Genomic DNA, 20,195 nt, shown 5'->3' on the forward strand with positions numbered 1-20,195 from the left:
TTAGGTATTGTAACAGAGGTAACAATTCTCTGTTTCTTCTAATAGTACGAAATTTTTGGAATATCAAGAAAGTAATTATTGGAATTTGGAGACATACGTGATTCAATGTTCAGCGTAACTGAAAGCATATCCTAGCGTTTGGCTCTTATCAAAAGTCATCAAATATTTCTTATATTTTCATATACTCTAAAGAGCTGCCACCAATAGAAGTTGCGAAAGAAGATAGTATGTGAGAATAGGAGGCTTACAATGGTAGGATCGAGATCCATTGCAATTGTCGGTCCCATTTTACTTTCAATTTGGGTAGAAAATTGTGAGCACCCTTTTGGGGTCCATGTGCCTGGACAGGTATTCGGACACCTAAAAACTTGCTAGGGCAATTATAGATGCTCTATATGCCATTTTCTTCCCAATGTTTTTTTTTTTTTTTAAAAAAAAAAAGAACCACAAAAACACACCCACATTAGAAACCCTATATTTAACCTACATCAAGGGGTATCTACAGTGTTTTCCACCCATTGGAAAACACTGTAGATACCACTTGGTGTAGATTAAAATATAGGACTTTTAATGTGGGTGTATTTTTGTGCATTGAAAAACATTGTAGATATCCAATGCTTTATTAAATTATAAACAAATCATTATCTCTCTCTCTCCTCTCTCCTTCACACATCCCAATAATTCTCTATCTTCTCGACTTCTCTCATTCTCTCTGTCCGGCATTGGAATGGTTGCAATGATAAAAAAATAATAATATTTAATTCATATAGAGAAAAAGAAGAAAGAGAAAAAAAATAATAAAGATAAGAGTAAAAAATAATATTTAATTGATATAGGGAAAAATAAGGAAATTTATTGTGAAATGTTTTTTTTATAGGGAATCAAAAAATAGTTTAATTTCCTAAATTTAGGAAAAATGATTGAGAAACTGCTGCTAATGCTCTAAGAAGACCTCTCATAATATCTCAATAGGAGGTGTGCAAGAGCAGCGAAAAATGATTTACACATATAAGAAGAGTAAACCATTTTACGTCTCATAAAAGTTATTTTTCACATTTTTTGATTGGCTAATATTTTATGAAAAAAAAAAAACAAAAAAACAAAATTTTTTTTAAAAAAAATATTTTATGGTAAAACAAACGGAAGATTAGTCAATGCATGGCGATCACCTCACCCATCACGTACTGCTATCACTTTGTTAATGACAAAATTGGACTTACCTACGGAACGGGTGATGTAATTGTCTAGAAAAATAAAATAAATGATGCTATTATAAAATATTATGCAAATGGGTGGAAAAGGAGTTCTATAAATGCTGTATCTTATGGACTTTTACGTGCTCAGGCTGCTTCAAACCATCTAGAATGCCATAGAAGTCCTAACATGAAACACTATAATAGATATTATTTATTATTATTATTATACAGCCCATAATAAAAAAAGATTAACTATTATACCATTTGAATCTTTTAATAGGGCGTGTCTTTAGAATAAAAGCAGTCGGTCGAGAAAAGACGTTGTCAAACTTCTAGAATAGGGAAGGCTATATCTGCAAAGCCCAGTTGCATGAAGAATGCTACACCACTAACCCCAAGCTAATCTAAATAGATAATTACCCTAAAGCTCAACCAAAAAGATTGGAATATTAAACAGTATTAAAACTCTATATCTATGGTTTTTTTTTCCCCCAAAAAAAATAAAGATCAATTGATAAGGATCTATAAATGGATCTTCCCATCCGACACCCCAATTTTTTTATTTTTTATTTTTATTTTTTTAATTCTGCTTTTTATTTTTTAAAATTTTATTGAGGGTAGATTTGTAATTTAAGTTAAATTTGCCATGTGTAACATACTATTGGTACATGATGTGTTGAACGCGAGTATGCGTCATAGACTTAGTAGTCTAACATGGCACGCCTTCAATTAATTAGACAGCAAATTGACAAAAATATCTATTTGAAACTGGGATAAAACCTAAGGACCTAACCGTCGAAATTGAAAACTTAAATTGACATCCAACTAATTTCGATTTTTCTCATATATATATATATATAATTTCTATTCCACGTACCTAAAATATCCTAGAAAATGCCTTGCTGTATCAGAATTGTAATTATAGCAATTTGACTCTAAGCTGTCCTTTCTTTCTAGTAGCATGTAATTTACTGAAAGCAATTTAACATAGAGTAAAACCATGTACTAGAATTCAAGTAAATATGCCACACATAAATTGACCAGGAACAATAATCTCCATCTGCTTATTTTTCAGGTTTTCAGAATTACTAGATATCAAGATAAAGGTATTGCAAATCCGTGTAGCCACTTCATCGATGCCTGAAGTTTGAAACTGGTTTAGTGTGGTCAAAACTTAAAGTAGATCCACAAGCTTATTGAAATCAACAGGTTGATTGCTCTTGTCAGATGGCACTACACACACACAGCCAGTAAAGTTATGACATATAGAAGCAAATGCAAAATATTCTGGAATAAGGTACCTTTCCACCAAGAGCTTAGTCAAAGTTATCAATTTTGATTGGAGTAATCTTGTCTGCAACATCGAAGTGTCCAACCAATCGTGCAAAGAAAACCATTTGTTGTTCCAGTGTGAACTTAATGTTCTCAGCCTGTGTACAATACTAGATCAATCTTGCTGTTTCCCTCACATACAAATCTCTTATAATATATGATATTGTTATATATACCTTACGGAAACCATGCTGTTCTCCTTCATACTCTACCAGAGCAACTGGTAGACCCTTTTCTTTCAATGCCCGGTAAATTTTACGAGCTTGATCAGGGGGTACAACCTGAAAATTTTAAAAAATAAAATAAAAAATTCAAAACTCAACCCTGAAAATTAGTTTTATACTCAGAACTACCATAATTTATTAAGAGGACTTCAGACACCATAGTACTCGACTAATCTATCCCATGTTGCCATTCTATTCTTACAGACAAAAAAAAAAAAGATTTAAGAAAAAGAAAAGCAAAGGTATCAGTTTACCTTGTCATCCAATCCTTGGAACAAAATTATAGGGCAAGAAAAGTTATCGACAAAATTGATTGGAGACCTCTCGAAGTAATCCTTTTCACTTCCTGCAATCAATTAAAAACTGCCTCAACATAAATTATGTAAATAAATCAATGAACAAAATAATGTGTCGAATGTCATCTTTTAACTTACCGACAAGATTATCAATATAATGAGATTCAAACTTGTGAGTTTCTGCTCTCAACATACTTAAGTCAGCTACCTGTTCATAGAGCAAGGACATTAAAACTTGTCTGTTTTCTACTTTATGCAGAGCAAGTTCATACTTTTATCATTGTCTTCCATTTTATAAACCAATTACTTTATTTCAAAATTTAAAATAATAAAAATGGTAAGTTACACACATATCTAGTAGGTGTTGGACTTAACTATCTCACCCTCCACCCATTTGTATGGGGGGAGAAGGTGCCTTTTGAGCGAGAGCTCATTGGCCAAGTTAAAAAGCAAAGACCATTTTGAAAAGTTGAAGATTTAAATATATCTTAAATGACTAACATTCAGGAGGAATTCCACATCCTTCCTGAGCAAGGCTAGTTGAGGTTCTCTACCTCAACCTAAATGCCTTCTTTCCGAGAAGTATGTAAACCAATTACCCATGGGGAATGAACTCAGCTTCTTAATCAGAAAATATTAGCATAATAAGCAAACAAATCTTGTTATACTCTGTAGTTCATTGAAAGGGATCACAGCCACAACTCCAGCAGGCAACATAGTCATTATATATATATATATATCATTAAAAGCTTAAGGCGCCCCATGTACACAATACAAGAGAAGCCACCTAACTAAGTAACATAGTCATTCCTTCCACAAAAACACGTTTTGTTCACCAACGTAACACCTCATAAGCACATCAAGAACAGAAATACATTCTGTTACTTGTAAGAAATAAGAAACACAATATAGACAGCATCCTTCAGAAGAAACTCATAGCAACGAATCACATAGCAAACCAGAGAGGTGATTCATGAGCTGTATTAACCAGTGGCACAATCTTGCTAATGGCTCCTTTCAGAAACTACAGAAAAAGCCATATCCCAATTAAACAATGTAACACTTACACCATATAAGGAAGCTCCAGCCTTAAAAGTTTCTTTAAAAGCAAGAGCAGCTAAGGTTGTATATCCACCAGCAGAGCCCCCAGTTATACATAGGCGTTCACCATCTGCCTTTCCAGAGTCCACCTAAACAAAAATGTATATTACCATGGGTTGGCAGGGTATACATGAATCACCATCTGGGAGGCAACTAACGCATATAACATAATTACCAAAAATCTAGCACAACTACAACAGTCATCAACATCAACAATTCCCCAGCGCCCCAAAAGCCGATCTCGATATTCCCTGCCATAACCTTGAAAAAAATGTACATGCAGCAACAGGATAAACAAATGTATCAAAATGCATTTTTTTAACAGTTCAAACTAACTGCTAGAAATGCTACACATGCATGTGAAACAACAAGAATTAAGATTGAGCAGGATCAATTACAACTCAATGTTAAAATCAATGATAGTACAATGTGTATAACCAATCCCATCAAGATTTAGTAGTGTTATCTTTTAAATAATAAATTTAAAATTTATGATATAGGTTAAGGACAAACCAGTGCTTCCACCATAATTGACATCAACAAATGCCCAACCTCGACTAGTCCAGTACTGAATACTCAGATTTAACATTCCACGTGTTTCAGAGGTGGGACCTCCTGCAATATTTCACATGACATTTTTGCTATTACAAAATCTACTTGATGAAATTTCGAGACTCCATTTATCAATAATTTTCTACTACCTCATTATTATGGATATAACTGAAGGAATCTATTGCAGTTTCACTTGCACATGCATTTGATTGCAAACAATAAAAGCAATATTAATATATGAAATTTTCCTACAGTGTTACCATGATAAGATCCAAATTTTTATAACTAGCTTAAACATGGCTCTACATATGTAATTCCGAATACAAAGCTTTGAAACAAGCATATGTCACAAAACATTATTCATAGGAAGGCCTATTTCATACTCTCCCAAGCAGCTTTTTCTTCCACATATATGAACTCGGTCCAAAATAACATTACAAGATACTCTACCTATCTTATGGGAATAAAACTCCAAACTAATAATTATATTTCTAACATAAGGTTCAAGTTACATTCAGTGTAACTCTTTAAAAATGTTATACCACTCAATAATTTTTTACTGGATAAATGTTTAATCAAATCCACCGTTGATTACATGATCTCATCATGTCAACTCTCCAAAAATCAAGATGAATGAAAATTAATCTCATCTAAAAAATGCTTAAGATTTTGGTTGCAGATGAAATACCACCATTTTTTACAGGCATGCGTTGATTAGTAAAATTAAAAATTATCAATTAATAAAGGCAATCCTAGTATGAAAAGAACAAAACATACCGTGACTTTTCAGTAGCAATGGGGGCTTTTCCCCCTGACTACCTTGGTACATGGGATTAGTTGGTGGATAAAAGTAGGCATATGCATTTTGACCAGGCACTTCTGTTGGGAATTCAATTATCTCAGGCAAACTGAAGTAGGACTTGTACTTTAAACTATCAGGTGAAGAGCACCAAATAATCTCAAATTCAACTGCTTTTGGTTTATGTTCATCTAAAGTAACCTGAAAGACAAAAAGTGAATGTTACAAGATGTTAGACAAAATAGATGATTTAAATCTCTTAACAATAGCCTTTGTCAATATTTCTAGCTATTAAATAGATGAATTTGCAATACAAGGAAAATGATGAGTAAAAGGAGGAGGCAGTTCCTTAGCTACTGATGATGGATAAACTGCAGATGCACCCTCCACATACAAGCAATGATTCCCTGAAGTCTGCATACACAAAGAGGCACATCTTACAAAACCGTTATTAAGTTACCCTCTTAACAAATTTGTTTGGTTCAACAGCATAGTTAGGATAGGATTTAGAAAGTACAAGATTATCTATATCTGTGAAAGGAATATCAAGCAGAGATAACGAGCTCTGAACATCATCCAGAACTGCAAGATATGACCTCCCATTCTGCCTGCATGCACAATATTTTGATTACAATTACAAATAAAATAAAAAAAATAAAAACAAAAACAAAAACAAAAACAAAAACAAAAACAAATAGAATCATCAAGACTTACAAACAAAAGCAAGAAGGGTTACCTATAGCTACAAGCAATTAAATTTTTCTGTTCGTTGCTCTGAATGAATTCGTAAGAATTCATGCCAAATACCCATAATGGTCTGGCAAACTCAGCATCCAAGGAATAAACTGCTACTACCTCATTCTTAGACTCAATCTGTCACCAACAATAAAAAAGATAAGATAATCAGCTCTGCATGATGCACAATATATGATGTCTGACCTGATTGCAACCGGCTATCCTTCAACACAATTAACAACATATATATCCCCAATGGTAATGCCAAATTTACCAACTATTTGGCCATGCATAACAAACTGGAATATCATCATTCTGTGTACATGAAGAAGACATAAAATAAAAATGTTGGATACATATACTATTCAACATAAGTACTTTACCCATTTGTAGATGTTCCAAAACCCACTTTTTCTATCAGTAATAAAAAATAGTTCCCCTGCAAAAGTTCAAACAAAACGGATTATCTAAGCAATACAAGCCAATAAAAGTTTAGAACTTCTACCTATATAAATTAGTTAAACTATAACAAATTTTGTAGCAACCGTTGAGCATGTATTTGTGAATTATTATGTTCTATAAAACCAAGATAGAACTCCAGAAAAAATAATGGATTTATTAATGATTCTACAATCCAAGAGAGCAGAAGAGAAACTTTAGAGTTTTTTATAGCACAAAGCTCTTTTCCCGATAAGTTATTACATTAAAAAATGCACAAAAAGGGGTGTGAGTACAAAGAAAATATATAGGAGTAACACCCAAAAGAACCAGGAATTTGTCTTAGAGTCAAGGATTAAATATTGATTTCATAGGCTTGATTACAAGGCTGTACGAGCTTATCCTCAGCAATCCAAATGTAAAATTTGACCATTATTGTCCATCCATGCAGTTATAACTCCTCAAATGGTCCAAAACCATAGAACTCCTCAAATGGATGGCAGGGGATACCTTCATATGATTATTGATCCCACAACAATATTCAGAACAAAAATTCACTTTCTTTGGGGAAGAAGAAATGGATGCAAATACAACCTCCCGGCAGTAATAGAGAATTGGAGGATTTTGTTAGTTACATGTTCAATTTTTTTCGCTAGAATGAGAACTTCACCACGGAGTATTGTATATAAGTTTGTTCATCGACCAAGAAGATTAATACAGTACCACTAGGGGACCACTTCGGTTCAGTTGGAGACTCCACAAGCTTAGAATCATCACCAGCAACACAGATGCGTTTGTAGACCTCACTACATGGCAGCATAAGGAAAGTTAACGCTATTAACCAAATGATAAAAAAATTTATGCTAATGTGATAAGGAAAAAAAAAGAATTCAACACAAAGAGGTGTCAGCAAAACTACTACGTTGAAGTACCACTTAAACAAGCAAAGCAAAGAGTAAAGCAGAACCTTGGGAGTGGGACTGACAGCAGAAGTGACTAATATGTAAAAAAAAGAGTCTAGTGTGCCTATACAAAGCTAAAAAATAAAAAAAGGTACTTGTCTACATATATAAGCAATGTTTACATCACATATGCAAAGGTTTGACAATAACCATAGAGCCTCATTCTCTTTAAACAAACTTAATGATTAAAATGCATAAACATAATCAACATAGAATGGGAAATTGAAACCACTTCCATTGATTTTCAAGAATGGCTCTTGATGCCATTTATTTTTGCCTATATGGATCTCGTGCCTTCTGCATGCCAACAAACCTTTGGAAGTTAGGATTCCTACCGCAACAGGGTTAGCAGGAACCTCCTGCCCCTGTGCCAATAGATGACAGTTTACACATATGCGATAGAGGAAGAAAATTTGATACCTCATGCAAAGACACTTCTTGTAAAGAGATTGATACTTAACATTGAACTAGCTATTAACTTATAAAAGGAATTCTGCTCACCCATTTTCAGAAATATAGCCAACCCAGAGTTCTGCTTTATCCCATGGCATGTGAGGGTGACGCCATTCAATCCATGCCATTTTTTCACCTTTGGAGTCCAAACGTGGGAAAGCATAGAAGTCATTCCCACCTACTAATACTTCTGGCTCTGTGTATAATATGATGCAAGTGGGAGGAAATGAACATCAAGTGACGACAACAAGAGATGGTAAAGTGATCAAATGACAATATGAAAACCTAAAACCAAACCCCTTGCAGACCCAGTAAAAAAACACATAATCTGCAGTATCTTAATTGTTCTCAACATATACTCAAACTTGAATAAAAATACACCATTAGTTGTGCCACTGCTGGTGCAGTGCATCTTACCCTGAATATCCTTGTTGCCAATCGCAATTGCTACAATTGTAGTGGTTGGATTCAAACTATTTTCACGACGATCTGCCAAGAAATAACAAGCATATAGATAAAATAGAGTTCTGTATATAGAAAATGAAGGTATATTAGACCAACAGTATCTCGAAATTTTACCTTCCTGTACGGTGACATAACAGTTAAAGCGTGCATCAAAGACTCCATCCGCATAACTGACTAGTGGTCCACCATAATCCGGAGTAAGTGGTAGAGGAGAAGAATCTGTTTAGCACGAAATAATTATATTATCAGTTTGCAATCAAACACTTTTCTCTCAGAGCACAGAACACGGGTTAGCACCCTCCCAAAAGATGAACCTAGTCTATGTGGGTTCAACTAAGCATTAAAATCAATTCCTCTTCCAAACTGGCATTAGAATTCTCCGCTTGATTTCCACAAAAAACACAAAAATATATTTTTAAATCTCGTTAAAGGTTGATGTTCGAGCTAAAATTCCCACTCTTCTTATTCTTTCCAACAATTCATGCAAAATGACAATGTTGAATTCCAATTCTACGCCAAACTCACATGAGTATCTACCAAGCTCGACAGAATACTGCGCTTCTATAAGCAAATGACTAAACATACCTTTAGGATCCAACGACTGCTTGTAAAGCCTTTGGTCCTTGTAATTTGAAAATATGACTGAATCACCACAAACCCTGAAAGCGCCACCTCCATATTCTTGGGCAACTGTCCGCACCCCAAACTCCTTCGGCGTGATGTCAACAGGCTCATCCCCTGCTTTCTCTGGCTCTTTCACAAGAACCCCGCGTCTGAATCCATTACAACAATATCCAATAACTCAATTGAGCCAAAAATAAAGGATCCTAGGGTGCATGAATGAATTGAATGAAAAATTAACACTTATTCCAAAAAGCTTAGGCTGATAAATGGTGAATTAATCGGTTAACTCTTATTCTAATACTCCCAGTAAGACTAAGCCTATATTGATAAAAATAAAAAATATATAAAAATAAAAATAAACAGTGAATTCAACCATCTAACCGTTATTCTAAAATTAAAAGATATAAGAAGCATATATACATATAGATATTGTGCTATATTGGAGTACAGACCCTGATTCAGCGGGGCGTGATTCGAGCCAGATGAGGCGGCCGTGGGAGTCAACGGCGGTGCCGCCGAGCCGCTTGGAGGCGCCGGAAACGACGTCGGCGGTGATCGGGGAGTTCCAAGAGCCGTATGGAGCAGTGAGTTTGTTTTGCTTGGCTGGAACCTCGTTCTCGAGTGATGAAGAAGAAGAAGCCATTGTCTTACAGCTCCAGTGCTGCCTTCTAGTGTAGACCGCAGCGATGAGCCTGCGATTGATGTGGTTGAAGTGGAAAATGGAGTAAGAAGAAGTGGAGAGACTAGTAGGGACGTAGAAGCGAGTGAGGCTGACTATAGACGAGATGGCCATTGGCTCCAAGATTTGTTTATAGTTTGTATTTAGTGAACATGGTCAAGATGGCTAACATTATTTTCTGGACCGGCACATTGTCCTACAAGATAATGTTGTTACATATAGAGCATTTTCAGAAAGCTTTTTTTTTTTTTTTTTTTTTTTTTTGTCTTTTTGAAGTCCACTTAACCCAATAACCCCTTCAAACTACCACCCTAATGACAATTTACTATCAAATTATCAATTACAATAATTTACTCTCCAAACTATTAAAACAATGACAATATACCCTCAATGCTAGCAAAATGATAAAATTACCTCTATAAAATTTTCAATAAGACAAAAATACCCCTAAAAATATGAAGAAAAAAAATTAAATTTTAGTATTTTTATTTTTAATTTAGTAAGAATAATTTCATCATTTTGTTAAAATTTAGAGTATATTGTCATTGTTTTGATAGTTTATGAGGTAAATTATTGCAATTGATAGTTTAGGTGGTAGATTATCATTGTGGTGGTAGTTTGAAAGAGTTAAGTGGAATTTAACATTTAAAAAAAAAAAACAAAAAAACAAAATTACACTTTTTTTAAAAAAAAAAAAAAATTTGAATGACTTTTTTTTTTTCAAATCATTACGTCTAAGTTCTAACACTCTATTTAGATGTCTACTTTTAAAGTTTACTATTCTATTTAAACATTCTTTCTTGAATATTTCTTTATTTTTTTCTTCAACAATTATATTTTTAAAATTTTCTCTTAATAGTCATATTCTCAAAATTCCGTATCTTCTAAACGGTCATATTTTTAAAAATTCTTTCAATAATGGTCATATGTTTTTTAAAACAAATTGTGTAGATAGAGAGGGTATACTCAGAGGAAAAAGAGAGAGAGAAAGAGGAGAAAAGAGAACAACAAAAATATTAAAAAAATTGAGATTTTTTTTTTTTTTTTTACATGTCCGTACAAGAAGAGAGAAAAGAATGAAAGAAAATTTGAACTAGTGACTTCTGGTTCATGAAACGTGACTTTTAGCTGATTGAGTTAACTCCTAGCGACTTTTGTGAGCGTTAGGTGCTCATAACAAGTGTTCAAATATACTCCTAAGTTTAAACAATACCAAAATTATAGGTGTATAGTCAAGAGTCTAAGCGAAAGTAGTGAGTGTTAAAATATAAATTAAGTTAAAAAAAAAAAAAAAAAAAAAAAGTTGTTTTTCGGTTTTTTCTTTAAATTGGATTGGAGAAACTTCTCTCAACTTATTCTACTAAATTGACATGTATCTAAAATGTGCATTTTAAAACAAAATTAAATGAATTTTGAACACATGTCAATTTAATAGAATGAATCGAAGAAAATGATTTTTCCCAATTTAGACAAAAAAAAAAAAAAAAAGATCTAAAAACAAGTAAGCAATAAAGATCAATTGTGATGAACTTCAAGGCTTAGGAAGTAAACCAAAGAGAATGACCCTTAGCATGGATTGCATGTTGCGGGCTCTGTATGCTACTAAAGGGGCCCAGTCAATTCTTGTTATTTTAGGCCCAAGCCTGGCCCTAAGGGTTTAGCAGGCTGGTTCTGGTGGCTGGACCGGGCTATCCATATTATTCACAATGAAGCCAATAGCAACTCCAACATGAGTCCATGACAGCATATTAGACAGCACAAAACTTCAACATACAGTATCAAACAACAATGCAACATCCCAAGAGAAGCTCAAGGAGAAGGTGGTTGGCAATTCTTTTATGTTCATAGCATCGTTGTTGAACACTTTGGTCTGCCAGTCAAAGAAAAATAATAACTAAATATTTAGAAAGAAAAGTCATCCAATATTGCTATGTGCCAATGGCAATCATGAACCCAGATGAGGGTTTTTTATATTAATTAAGAAAGCACATAGAAATGTTCCTCCACCCCAACTAAAATAATCTAATAAACATCCATTGAAAGGCAAAAGAGAGCTCGTTTCAGGCAATCTGGTCATGAGCTTGTAGGCTTTTTAAAATACTTTCCAAGAGAATTTAACGTAATTAATTAATGTTAGTGTCTATCTTTTATCTTCTTAAAGTTAACGCGTTTTTTAAAATTACCAGATAAATTAAATTTTAAAACATTTTGATATGAAGCTTAAGCTTATAACAACTCACATAAACGATTGCGTGAGAAGTTAGAGTTTGCTGGTCTTTTCAATCTGTGGTTGAAGAGTCAGAATCAATATAAAGGGGTTTTTCTTTCCAAAACTGGACTGTCATTCAAAATAGGCCAGTAGCATTTGAGTCTCACATGCAAGAGGCTAGGCAAGAGTAAAAAATAAAGTGGGATTGACGATCCCATCACAACCACAATAATTGTAAGGCAACGACAAATGCAGCTTATATTGGAGAATTATTTTAGGTTGCTTTTGTCAGTAGAAGAAGCTCCTTTTTTTTGCTGCTTGCTTAAAATAATTCCAAACGTTAAAAAGTTACTCCTAGAGCTGCAGGGTTTGGGACAATGCTTGTGTGACTTGGAAAGACAGGCGCACAACATGACACGCAGCCAACGAGAAGATCGTAGAATGGTCGAGAGGGGCAACCAATGGGAACAGTGAGTTATGGTTGAGAGATTTGACTTATTAAATTAAATGAATTGAATTAAGTCGACCTATATAGTCTAATGCTAATGTCTTTGACATGATTCAAATTGAATATGTGACATTAAGTATTGGCAGTTTTTGATATATATAACTCGTATATCTCACACAAAATTAGCAAGTTTAGATTGAGAGATTTGATCCGTTTAACAATGTGTTAGGTTAAAGTTAATTTATATAGTTTTATATTCATACCTTGTTACGATCCGAACTCAATATGCAAATATGAATTACCACTCTTTTAAGTGTGGCAAAGTAAAAATAGTGAGGACTATTGAGAGACATAAATCATCACTCATTCCTCATGTGGTCTCAAACTTATGTTCAATAAAAGAGGTCCAAAACGTGAAACGTTTATTTACCTTGGGCTGGTAACTGCTAGCTAGCTAGTCGGAGAAGTCCAAAATCAGATTGCGTGCTCCAAAAGGTACCTAACACAATAAATATTGTTCAGTCTATTTAATGTACGTTCATGATACACCATGGTGATGCCAACTTCTACTTCTTTTTTGTTAGTCAAGTCAAACATGTACCCTTTTGGTTTGGATTTTTTTTTTCCCGTCGGTCAATAATTGAAGGCTAAGCAAGAAAAAGACTTCTTCCAAATCCTCTCCTCTAGGGGATGGTTTTGGACATTCTTGTTAAAGATGCACAGAATCCTTTGAGCAATTAAGTCTTTAATCAGGATTTACAAGGGATAACTGACTTTTTAGGGTGCTGAGAAAAGAATATTAGTTGATAATTAAGTATCATCAGCTTCTGTTTGCACTTATTAGAACATTTTTGTTTTAATGTCAAAACACCGACCAATTCATAGCTGCAAAAAAGAGACGCAAGTAACAGAGCAAATTAAGTTCATAACTCTAATATACACTTAAGTTCATAGGAGAATGTGATAAACTTGAAATGGAGCAAAGTTCAAGTCCTTTTACCTGGATGTAAAAGATCACTAAACAACACGATGATTAAAAGAGAATTTGCCACATGATTATAATGTACCCTATTCTCTTGATTTCTATTGCCTAACGTGCCTCTGTCCAGCTGAGTAAGCCTGTGCTCTGCATATAAGAAAGGGGGGCAACTAAAAAGAGCCACAGAAGGAGAGAGTCACTTACAAGCAAAAGAAAATTCCATGGATAGACAGGAGATATGTTTGGGGAAAGATGAGCTGCACCTCAATAATTAGTTAGTGAGGGGTTTGTAAAAGCATAAAGCAATTGATGTTGATGCCCTTTTTAATGATCAGAGAGGCACATGCCAATCCAACATTGGCAGAGTCCTTTTTCCTTCTTTTTTGAGTTTTCTTCCTCCCATTCCCCACTTCTTGTGGTCCGACCTCCCTTATCCTATCACATTCAACCCCTTCTCTTTTCATCACTAAACTTGGTCACATCAAGCTTTAGTCCCCATTTTTCTTTCTCCCATGAACCAACTTGATATGTTTTTCTCTCCCCACCCCCACCTCAAAGATTCCAAGGACAACCCAACCTAGTTGTAGTGTGAGCAGTGACCAACTAACCAATTTTGTCTTCATCGTTCACTTCTCATTTTAATTAAATATTTTATGCGTTAAGCTTCACTCATTAAAGAAAGAATTTGAGGTTGCCCCACTTCAAAGATTTCCAAGATAACCCAATCTAGCTAGTACTACCAATCAACATTATCTTTTTTCGTTCATTTCACATTTCAATCAAATATTTGACGTGTTGAACTTGACTTATTAATTAAGAAGAGTTTAAAGTCACGCGTGAGAGAAATATTGTTGGAATATCCACATCAGATGACACTTTAACACCCGACTCTTATCTGGCCTTTAATTTATACATCCCACGCCATGCTCTTTATTACCCTAACTTCCTGACACCCATCTCCAACAAAAGCCAAGTAGTTTCCTTGAACCAATACCTTAAACAGAAGTCCAATAATGCCTCCTGTGCACTCTAGCCCGTTCTACCGAATGGAGAATCCGGCAATACTGTCTTTCCTCCGGCATAGCACTCCGGGTGAGAAACGCACAAAGTCCACCGGCGGGCTCCTAAAAATGTTCAAGCTCTTCCCCATGTTGACCTCAGGGTGCAAGATGGTGGCACTTCTGGGAAGACCCAGAAAACCTTTACTCAAAGACAATGCGACGACGGCGACCATTTTTGGTTATCGGAAAGGGAGAGTAAGTCTAGCCATACAGGAGGATCCTCATTGCATGCCGATCTTTGTCATAGAGCTACCGATACACAGCAGTGCTTTTCATAAGGAAATGTCGTCGGATGTTGTCAGGATCGCGCTAGAGAGTGAAACAAAAACTCACAAGAAGAAACTGTTGGAGGAGTTTGTTTGGGCGGTGTACTGTAATGGGAGAAAGATAGGGTACTGTATTAGGAGGAAGCAGATGTCTGAGGATGAGCTTCATGTCATGCAGCATTTGCGAGGGGTCTCAATGGGTGCTGGGGTTCTTCCATGCCCGTCTGAGAAAGAAACTGCCGATGGGGAATTGACCTACATAAGAGCCAGATTCGAGAGAGTTGTTGGATCAAAAGATTCCGAGTCTTTGCACATGATAAATCCAGATGGTGCAGCAGGCCCAGAATTGAGCATTTTCTTTGTAAGGGCTAATTAGAGTTTATATATGTTCCTTTCCCGAGCCGAATTTCCAGCAATATGCCGAAAACGAGCTTAGCTTTTATGGGTGGGGGGGCAAATGGGCGAGTTATTCGAGACCTGTTCTAGCAGGTGCACTTATAACAACTTTCTCACATTTATCAGCAGTGAAATCGTTCTTTTCTATATATGTTTATATATATTTTAAAGAAAGCTTTTTAGATGTTACATAAAAAATCATTTTCTCAAGCTTTTTGCTTGTTCAATATGATATTTAAAGGAAATATTTCACCATGGGTTTGTGGTCTCGCCTATATATATATATATATATATATATATATATATATATATATATATATGGTTACTTAATTACCACTTGTATGGCCTAGCTAGTGTGAAGTAAATGCCTGCCTTGCTTCCTTGGAATTGATTTCCAGAACTATATATGTCACTGAATTTTCTTCAGAATTTACATTTTGTTCAATGCTCTTCAGGCTTCCTTCTATATATATATGCAATTGAAAATTTGCTCATTGCAAGTATAAGTTTCATGTATCTTGATTGAATCAATGAAGTTTAATTAGCAGTTTCAAAATACGAAATCTATCTAAAAATACAGTACTTAATGAAAATACAATTTTTAAAAATCAATTAAGAAATTTATGCCCCTTGCTTGCTAGTTGCTACACAAAACCGTGAAAAATATTTTCTACATTTTCAAACTTTTTTTATTTTTTTGTTGTCGTAATCGGGACACTTTTCACAACTTCTTAATAATGTGTTTTTGGCAGTCGTGGGGGCCAAACACATTGTCTCTGAAATTAAAGATGGGGTCTTTGAAAGGAACTGCAGCATGTGATTGTGCAGAGCTCTCAGCTCCCATCTATGGAGCAGTAGAACTGTATAGATTCCACGTAAGATTGAGGTAAGTGAAAAGCTTAATTGCATGTGAGCACTAATCTAATGCTTCTTAAAAGTAGCCGTAAAGATTATTAATAATTGATTATATTCATATTTTTGCATGGTTGTACTGGATTGAAGGTACTTGCAACAATTAATTAGTAAGGAGCCTTCGATAGTTATATGTAAAGGCGCAATTGAGGTTAAAGAGATGACTATTATCGCCTTAGGAGAAATAAAGCTCTTTTATTAGTTCCTTTTGGATATATTACATTAGGGTTGGTAATTTTTTACACGACCCGCAAACTCGACACAAATCTGACACAAAATTAAGAGTTAAAGCTGAGGAGTTTGACATGTTTAATTAAATGGATCGAGTTAATGTTGACATATATAGTCTTATACCCATGTCTTGACACGATCTCACGAACTCGACACAAATGCAACACGAAATTAAATGGTTAAGGTTGAAGAATTTAACCTGTTTAACCTAATTGGTTGAGTTAATGTTGATCCTATATAGTATTATATTCATTTCTCGATACGATCTAAATCTAATACGCGACATAATAACTATCAATTTTTAACATGACCCGTAAACCCGACACGAAACTAGAAGATTATAGCTGATGAGTTTGACTCATTTAATTAAATGGATCGAGTTATAATTGATCTATATAGTCTTATACTCATAAATTGATACGACCTAAACTTAACACACGAACATGAATTAATACCCCTACTTTACATGTAAAATATTGAACTAAATTGTAATATCGATCAAAATTCAAATTCAATACCTCTGCTTTCAAAAAATTGTGAGAGATATCGTTTGGTTTGAATTCATGAGTGGGGAGGTAATAAAGTTAAATTGTAATATCAAAGCTCTTTTTCTAGTCCATTATATTAGGGTTAGTAATTTTTGACATGACATGCGAATTCGACACGAAATTAAAGAATTAAGGTTGATGAGTCTGACCCATTTAATTAAATGGGTCGAGTTAATGTTGACATATATAGTTTTATACCCATGTCTCGACACGACTCGAACCCGACACGCAAAATAATAATTAGCAATTTTTGACACAACCTTCAAACTCGACACGAAATTAGAAGATTAGAGTTGAGTGGTTTAACTCGTTTAATTAAATGAATCGAGTTAAGGTTAATCTATATAGTTTTATACTCATGAATTGACATGACTTAAACTCGACATGGATATTCTACATTACACCTAAAATATTTAACTAGATTGTAATATAAAAATAGTGGGGAGGTGGCTTATCCGGTGTGATTTTCCATGGTAAAAGTAATTGATAAGAGATGTGTCTCCCATTGTGTTTAGCCTATGAGATAAACGATGGATATGTGACTCTTTCAAAAGTGTCGAAGCAGCCCACAGGCCCAATTATTAGGTCGAACTAGCAGGCCATAACTATTCATTATGATTGGGCCTATGATTGTTGGTCTTGCGCTGTCATTGATGGACCACATGGTTCTACTTCTCCTGTCCACAGAGCTAGTGATTTGTAAATGTTTTTATAAAAAGTTTTTAAAAATGGAAAATTTCCTATCACGTTAATGGATATACAACAGTGTCAATTAAACAAGTCACTGATTTTCACTATCTTGAGTCTTCAAAATATGAGCACTTGGCGACATACAATATTCCAAGCAAAAGAACCAAAGCAAGAATATCACACCGACAACGTTTTTAAGATTCATATATATATATATATATATATATATATATGAAGATATATGTATGTGAATGACAAAATGTATATTAATCTTTATTAAAAATGCATGTATTTCAAAGATAAATATCAATTTAATTAACCGAATAAAAACATACTCGACTTAATACGAATTTAATACCAATGTGAACGAAAACTTTGTACTTGTTATTATCCAAAACACAGAGAACTAACAAGCAGCAACTAGCAAGCAAAAACAGGTAGAAGAAAACAAGCAACCAATATTCACCAGTAGTTTGACCCGGACGAGAAGGACAAAGTACCCGTTCCCACGCGGTATTGGGCAGTGCTTCAGTGAATCAGTATGACCAAACCGACCGGCAAATGGGTTGGAAGGGAGCAGCATGGTCCCCACTGATCCAACGGCTCAGCCTTCTTGAACAAATATATTTGTTTCATAATTATCTTTATATTAATTAATATTTATCACTCAATACCTGGGGTTGCAATGACCATATTTTGGAAAATCAATATTTATAAGTTATTTAATTTAAGATAATTATTAAAATGAAAAATATGCCTAATACTAATACATACAAAGTTTGAAAGGAGGTCCTACCGTATAACCACTTGTTGAGAATAATTGGCGTCCAAGTCTGTGAGGACGGCCTGTCCTTCTTCTACCGATCTTTGAAAACTCTAAAACAAGTCGGTGAGTTAGGGTTTTTGGTGCCAGCTGTAGGATCAACTGCCCAACTGCTTCTTGCTAAAGCTGCAACTCAGGGCCACCATAAAACTCCAAAATTCCATAAATAGTGCCACGTGGGCGGCTAGGATGCAATGATGATACCATTTTTGTTCACATTGTGGTAAATCAATCCCCAGCTTATAAAAAGCCCGTGATGTCCAAGCTCCAAGACATATATAACATGATCAAGCTCACATAAACAATAATGTAAATTTATGGTTAGTACTTTTATCCAAACCAATTAATATGTATGTCAAAATAACGTGGCCAAAAGACAGAGATACCAATTAAATAAATCAAATTAGAAATTAGAATTTTAGTAATGGGGTGTCCAATAATTATGGAATGTGAGTGGGACGCTCGAGGAGGACGAGTGTGGTGGGTAGCTTTCTTAGATTGAACAAAAAAGTCAAAGGGATTCAAACTCGAATCACGTGAGATTCTTACAGGCTGTTAGTGGGGCCTTCCTACGTGGAAGACGTTGAAGTCATCTTCAAACTGGTTATTTTAAGGGCTTACTTTTAACAGAGCTCCTTTCCGTCGGTTGATAGTGGCCGTTGATGTGGGTGACCCATGCTATGGATTTGGGTCTTACAGCTGTGGAGTTGGGCAAAGTAGTCAAAAAGGTTGCGGTCCCACATGCCGTTTTATAACGTTTCTTATGTGTTAAACAGCTCTTCCTCTCCTGTCATGTTTTAAACGCTCCCGATAAGTACTCCCCAAATCAGAGTACCATAAAATATTCCTATTTTATTAATTAATTTTTTCAACTTGGTTTCCCGGTAATCTCATTTTTGCCCCTTTCCAGCCAGAGACAATCAAACACTAGTGTAAACTATTTTCTCTATATCAATATTTTCTATAAATTTTAAGATATATATATATATATATATATCCATTACTTTTGGTCATTTATTACATTATTGTTTATTATATTTATCATCTCATTAATAGACAATTAGATGACAAATGTTATATGACACCTCTTCATTTCCTTTAGAGTGGTGTAAAAAAAAAAAATTTTATTCTATAATTATCTATAACGCTATTGTTAGTTCCAACCAGCTTGAATTAATCTTTGTAAAAAAAATAAAAAATAATAATTGGGGTTATAATATTATTCTCCATATTACCACTTATATAACTTAAATCAATAGTGATAAATATCGACATTAATCTTTTTCTTTTTACTATTATATTTGCTCAATAGTAACGAAAGGAAAAGCCCATGCTACATATCATCCACAACTTGACTTAACTTTTAGTTTTAGCTAAATAGCATCAATATATTTTCTTTTTACTATTATATATTGATGGTGATTACACACACCATGTCCCATATTTTAGCTAATTAATTGGATCTAATCATGGTGGTTTCTTTGGGTCAGGAATATGAAAATATTATCAAACTAAATACTTATGAGAAGGAAAATATTCATTAAAAAAAAAAAGAAAAAAAGAAAGAAAGAGAGAAAGAAAGAGAGAAATGATTACCAAATCCTAATGAATCTCGTGGCGGGGTAAAATCGTAAAATCTAGCAATCCAGACAAAGCAGAGAAGCAGACTGCGACAAGATTTGCTCGCCGAAAGAAAAAATAGAAATAAAAAAACGAGGTGCGTAGATAATCAGAACCCACTTAACCCAATAGCCAATTTCCTAGAAGTATCCACTT

The 20,195-nt window shown here is 34.4% G+C and overlaps 2 protein-coding genes across 4 annotated transcripts; one reads left to right on the forward strand and one right to left on the reverse strand.

Moving 5' to 3' along the window:
* Positions 1-2,184: 2,184 nt before the first annotated feature.
* LOC132184161 (uncharacterized) lies at positions 2,185-10,009 on the reverse strand. Of its 3 annotated transcripts, none has more exons than XM_059597676.1 (19): positions 9,630-10,009; positions 9,139-9,326; positions 8,668-8,772; positions 8,506-8,577; positions 8,137-8,284; positions 7,397-7,479; positions 6,619-6,674; positions 6,237-6,373; positions 6,018-6,108; positions 5,848-5,914; positions 5,479-5,700; positions 4,663-4,764; positions 4,325-4,410; positions 4,116-4,238; positions 3,187-3,256; positions 3,007-3,098; positions 2,705-2,809; positions 2,498-2,626; positions 2,185-2,336 (listed from the first exon to the last, which is right to left on the reverse strand). In XM_059597676.1, the coding sequence occupies exons 1-18, from the start codon at positions 9,968-9,970 to the stop codon at positions 2,513-2,515; spliced, it is 2,202 nt and encodes a 733-aa protein (XP_059453659.1). In that variant the 5' UTR covers positions 9,971-10,009; the 3' UTR covers positions 2,185-2,336; positions 2,498-2,512. The 3 variants fall into 3 exon arrangements, with proteins under 3 accessions (XP_059453659.1, XP_059453658.1, XP_059453657.1); XM_059597675.1 differs by having other exon boundaries at positions 2,185-2,429; positions 9,630-10,008; XM_059597674.1 differs by having other exon boundaries at positions 2,185-2,626.
* Positions 10,010-14,376: 4,367 nt separating this feature from the next.
* LOC132184704 (protein MIZU-KUSSEI 1) lies at positions 14,377-15,645 on the forward strand. Its single transcript, XM_059598429.1, has one exon. It carries the CDS (start codon positions 14,506-14,508, stop codon positions 15,193-15,195), a length of 690 nt encoding a protein of 229 aa, XP_059454412.1. The 5' UTR covers positions 14,377-14,505; the 3' UTR covers positions 15,196-15,645.
* Positions 15,646-20,195: the final 4,550 nt, after the last annotated feature.

The sequence above is a fragment of the Corylus avellana genome, chromosome ca6 (assembly GCF_901000735.1).
Source record: "Corylus avellana chromosome ca6, CavTom2PMs-1.0".
In the NCBI taxonomy this organism is placed as follows: domain Eukaryota; kingdom Viridiplantae; phylum Streptophyta; class Magnoliopsida; order Fagales; family Betulaceae; genus Corylus; species Corylus avellana.

Excerpts from the sequence above, each read along its gene's own strand:
- LOC132184161 (XM_059597676.1), bottom strand. The coding sequence starts at position 9,970 with ATGGCCATCTCGTCTATAGTCAGCCTCACTCGCTTCTACGTCCCTACT. Across the intron at positions 8,773-9,138 it reads GCAGTCGTTGGATCCTAAAG|ATTCTTCTCCTCTACCACTT; the intron begins GTATGTTTAGTC and ends CGTGCTAAACAG. Across the intron at positions 2,627-2,704 it reads AACAGCATGGTTTCCGTAAG|GCTGAGAACATTAAGTTCAC; the intron begins GTATATATAACA and ends TATTGTACACAG.
- LOC132184704 (XM_059598429.1), top strand. The coding sequence starts at position 14,506 with ATGCCTCCTGTGCACTCTAGCCCGTTCTACCGAATGGAGAATCCGGCA.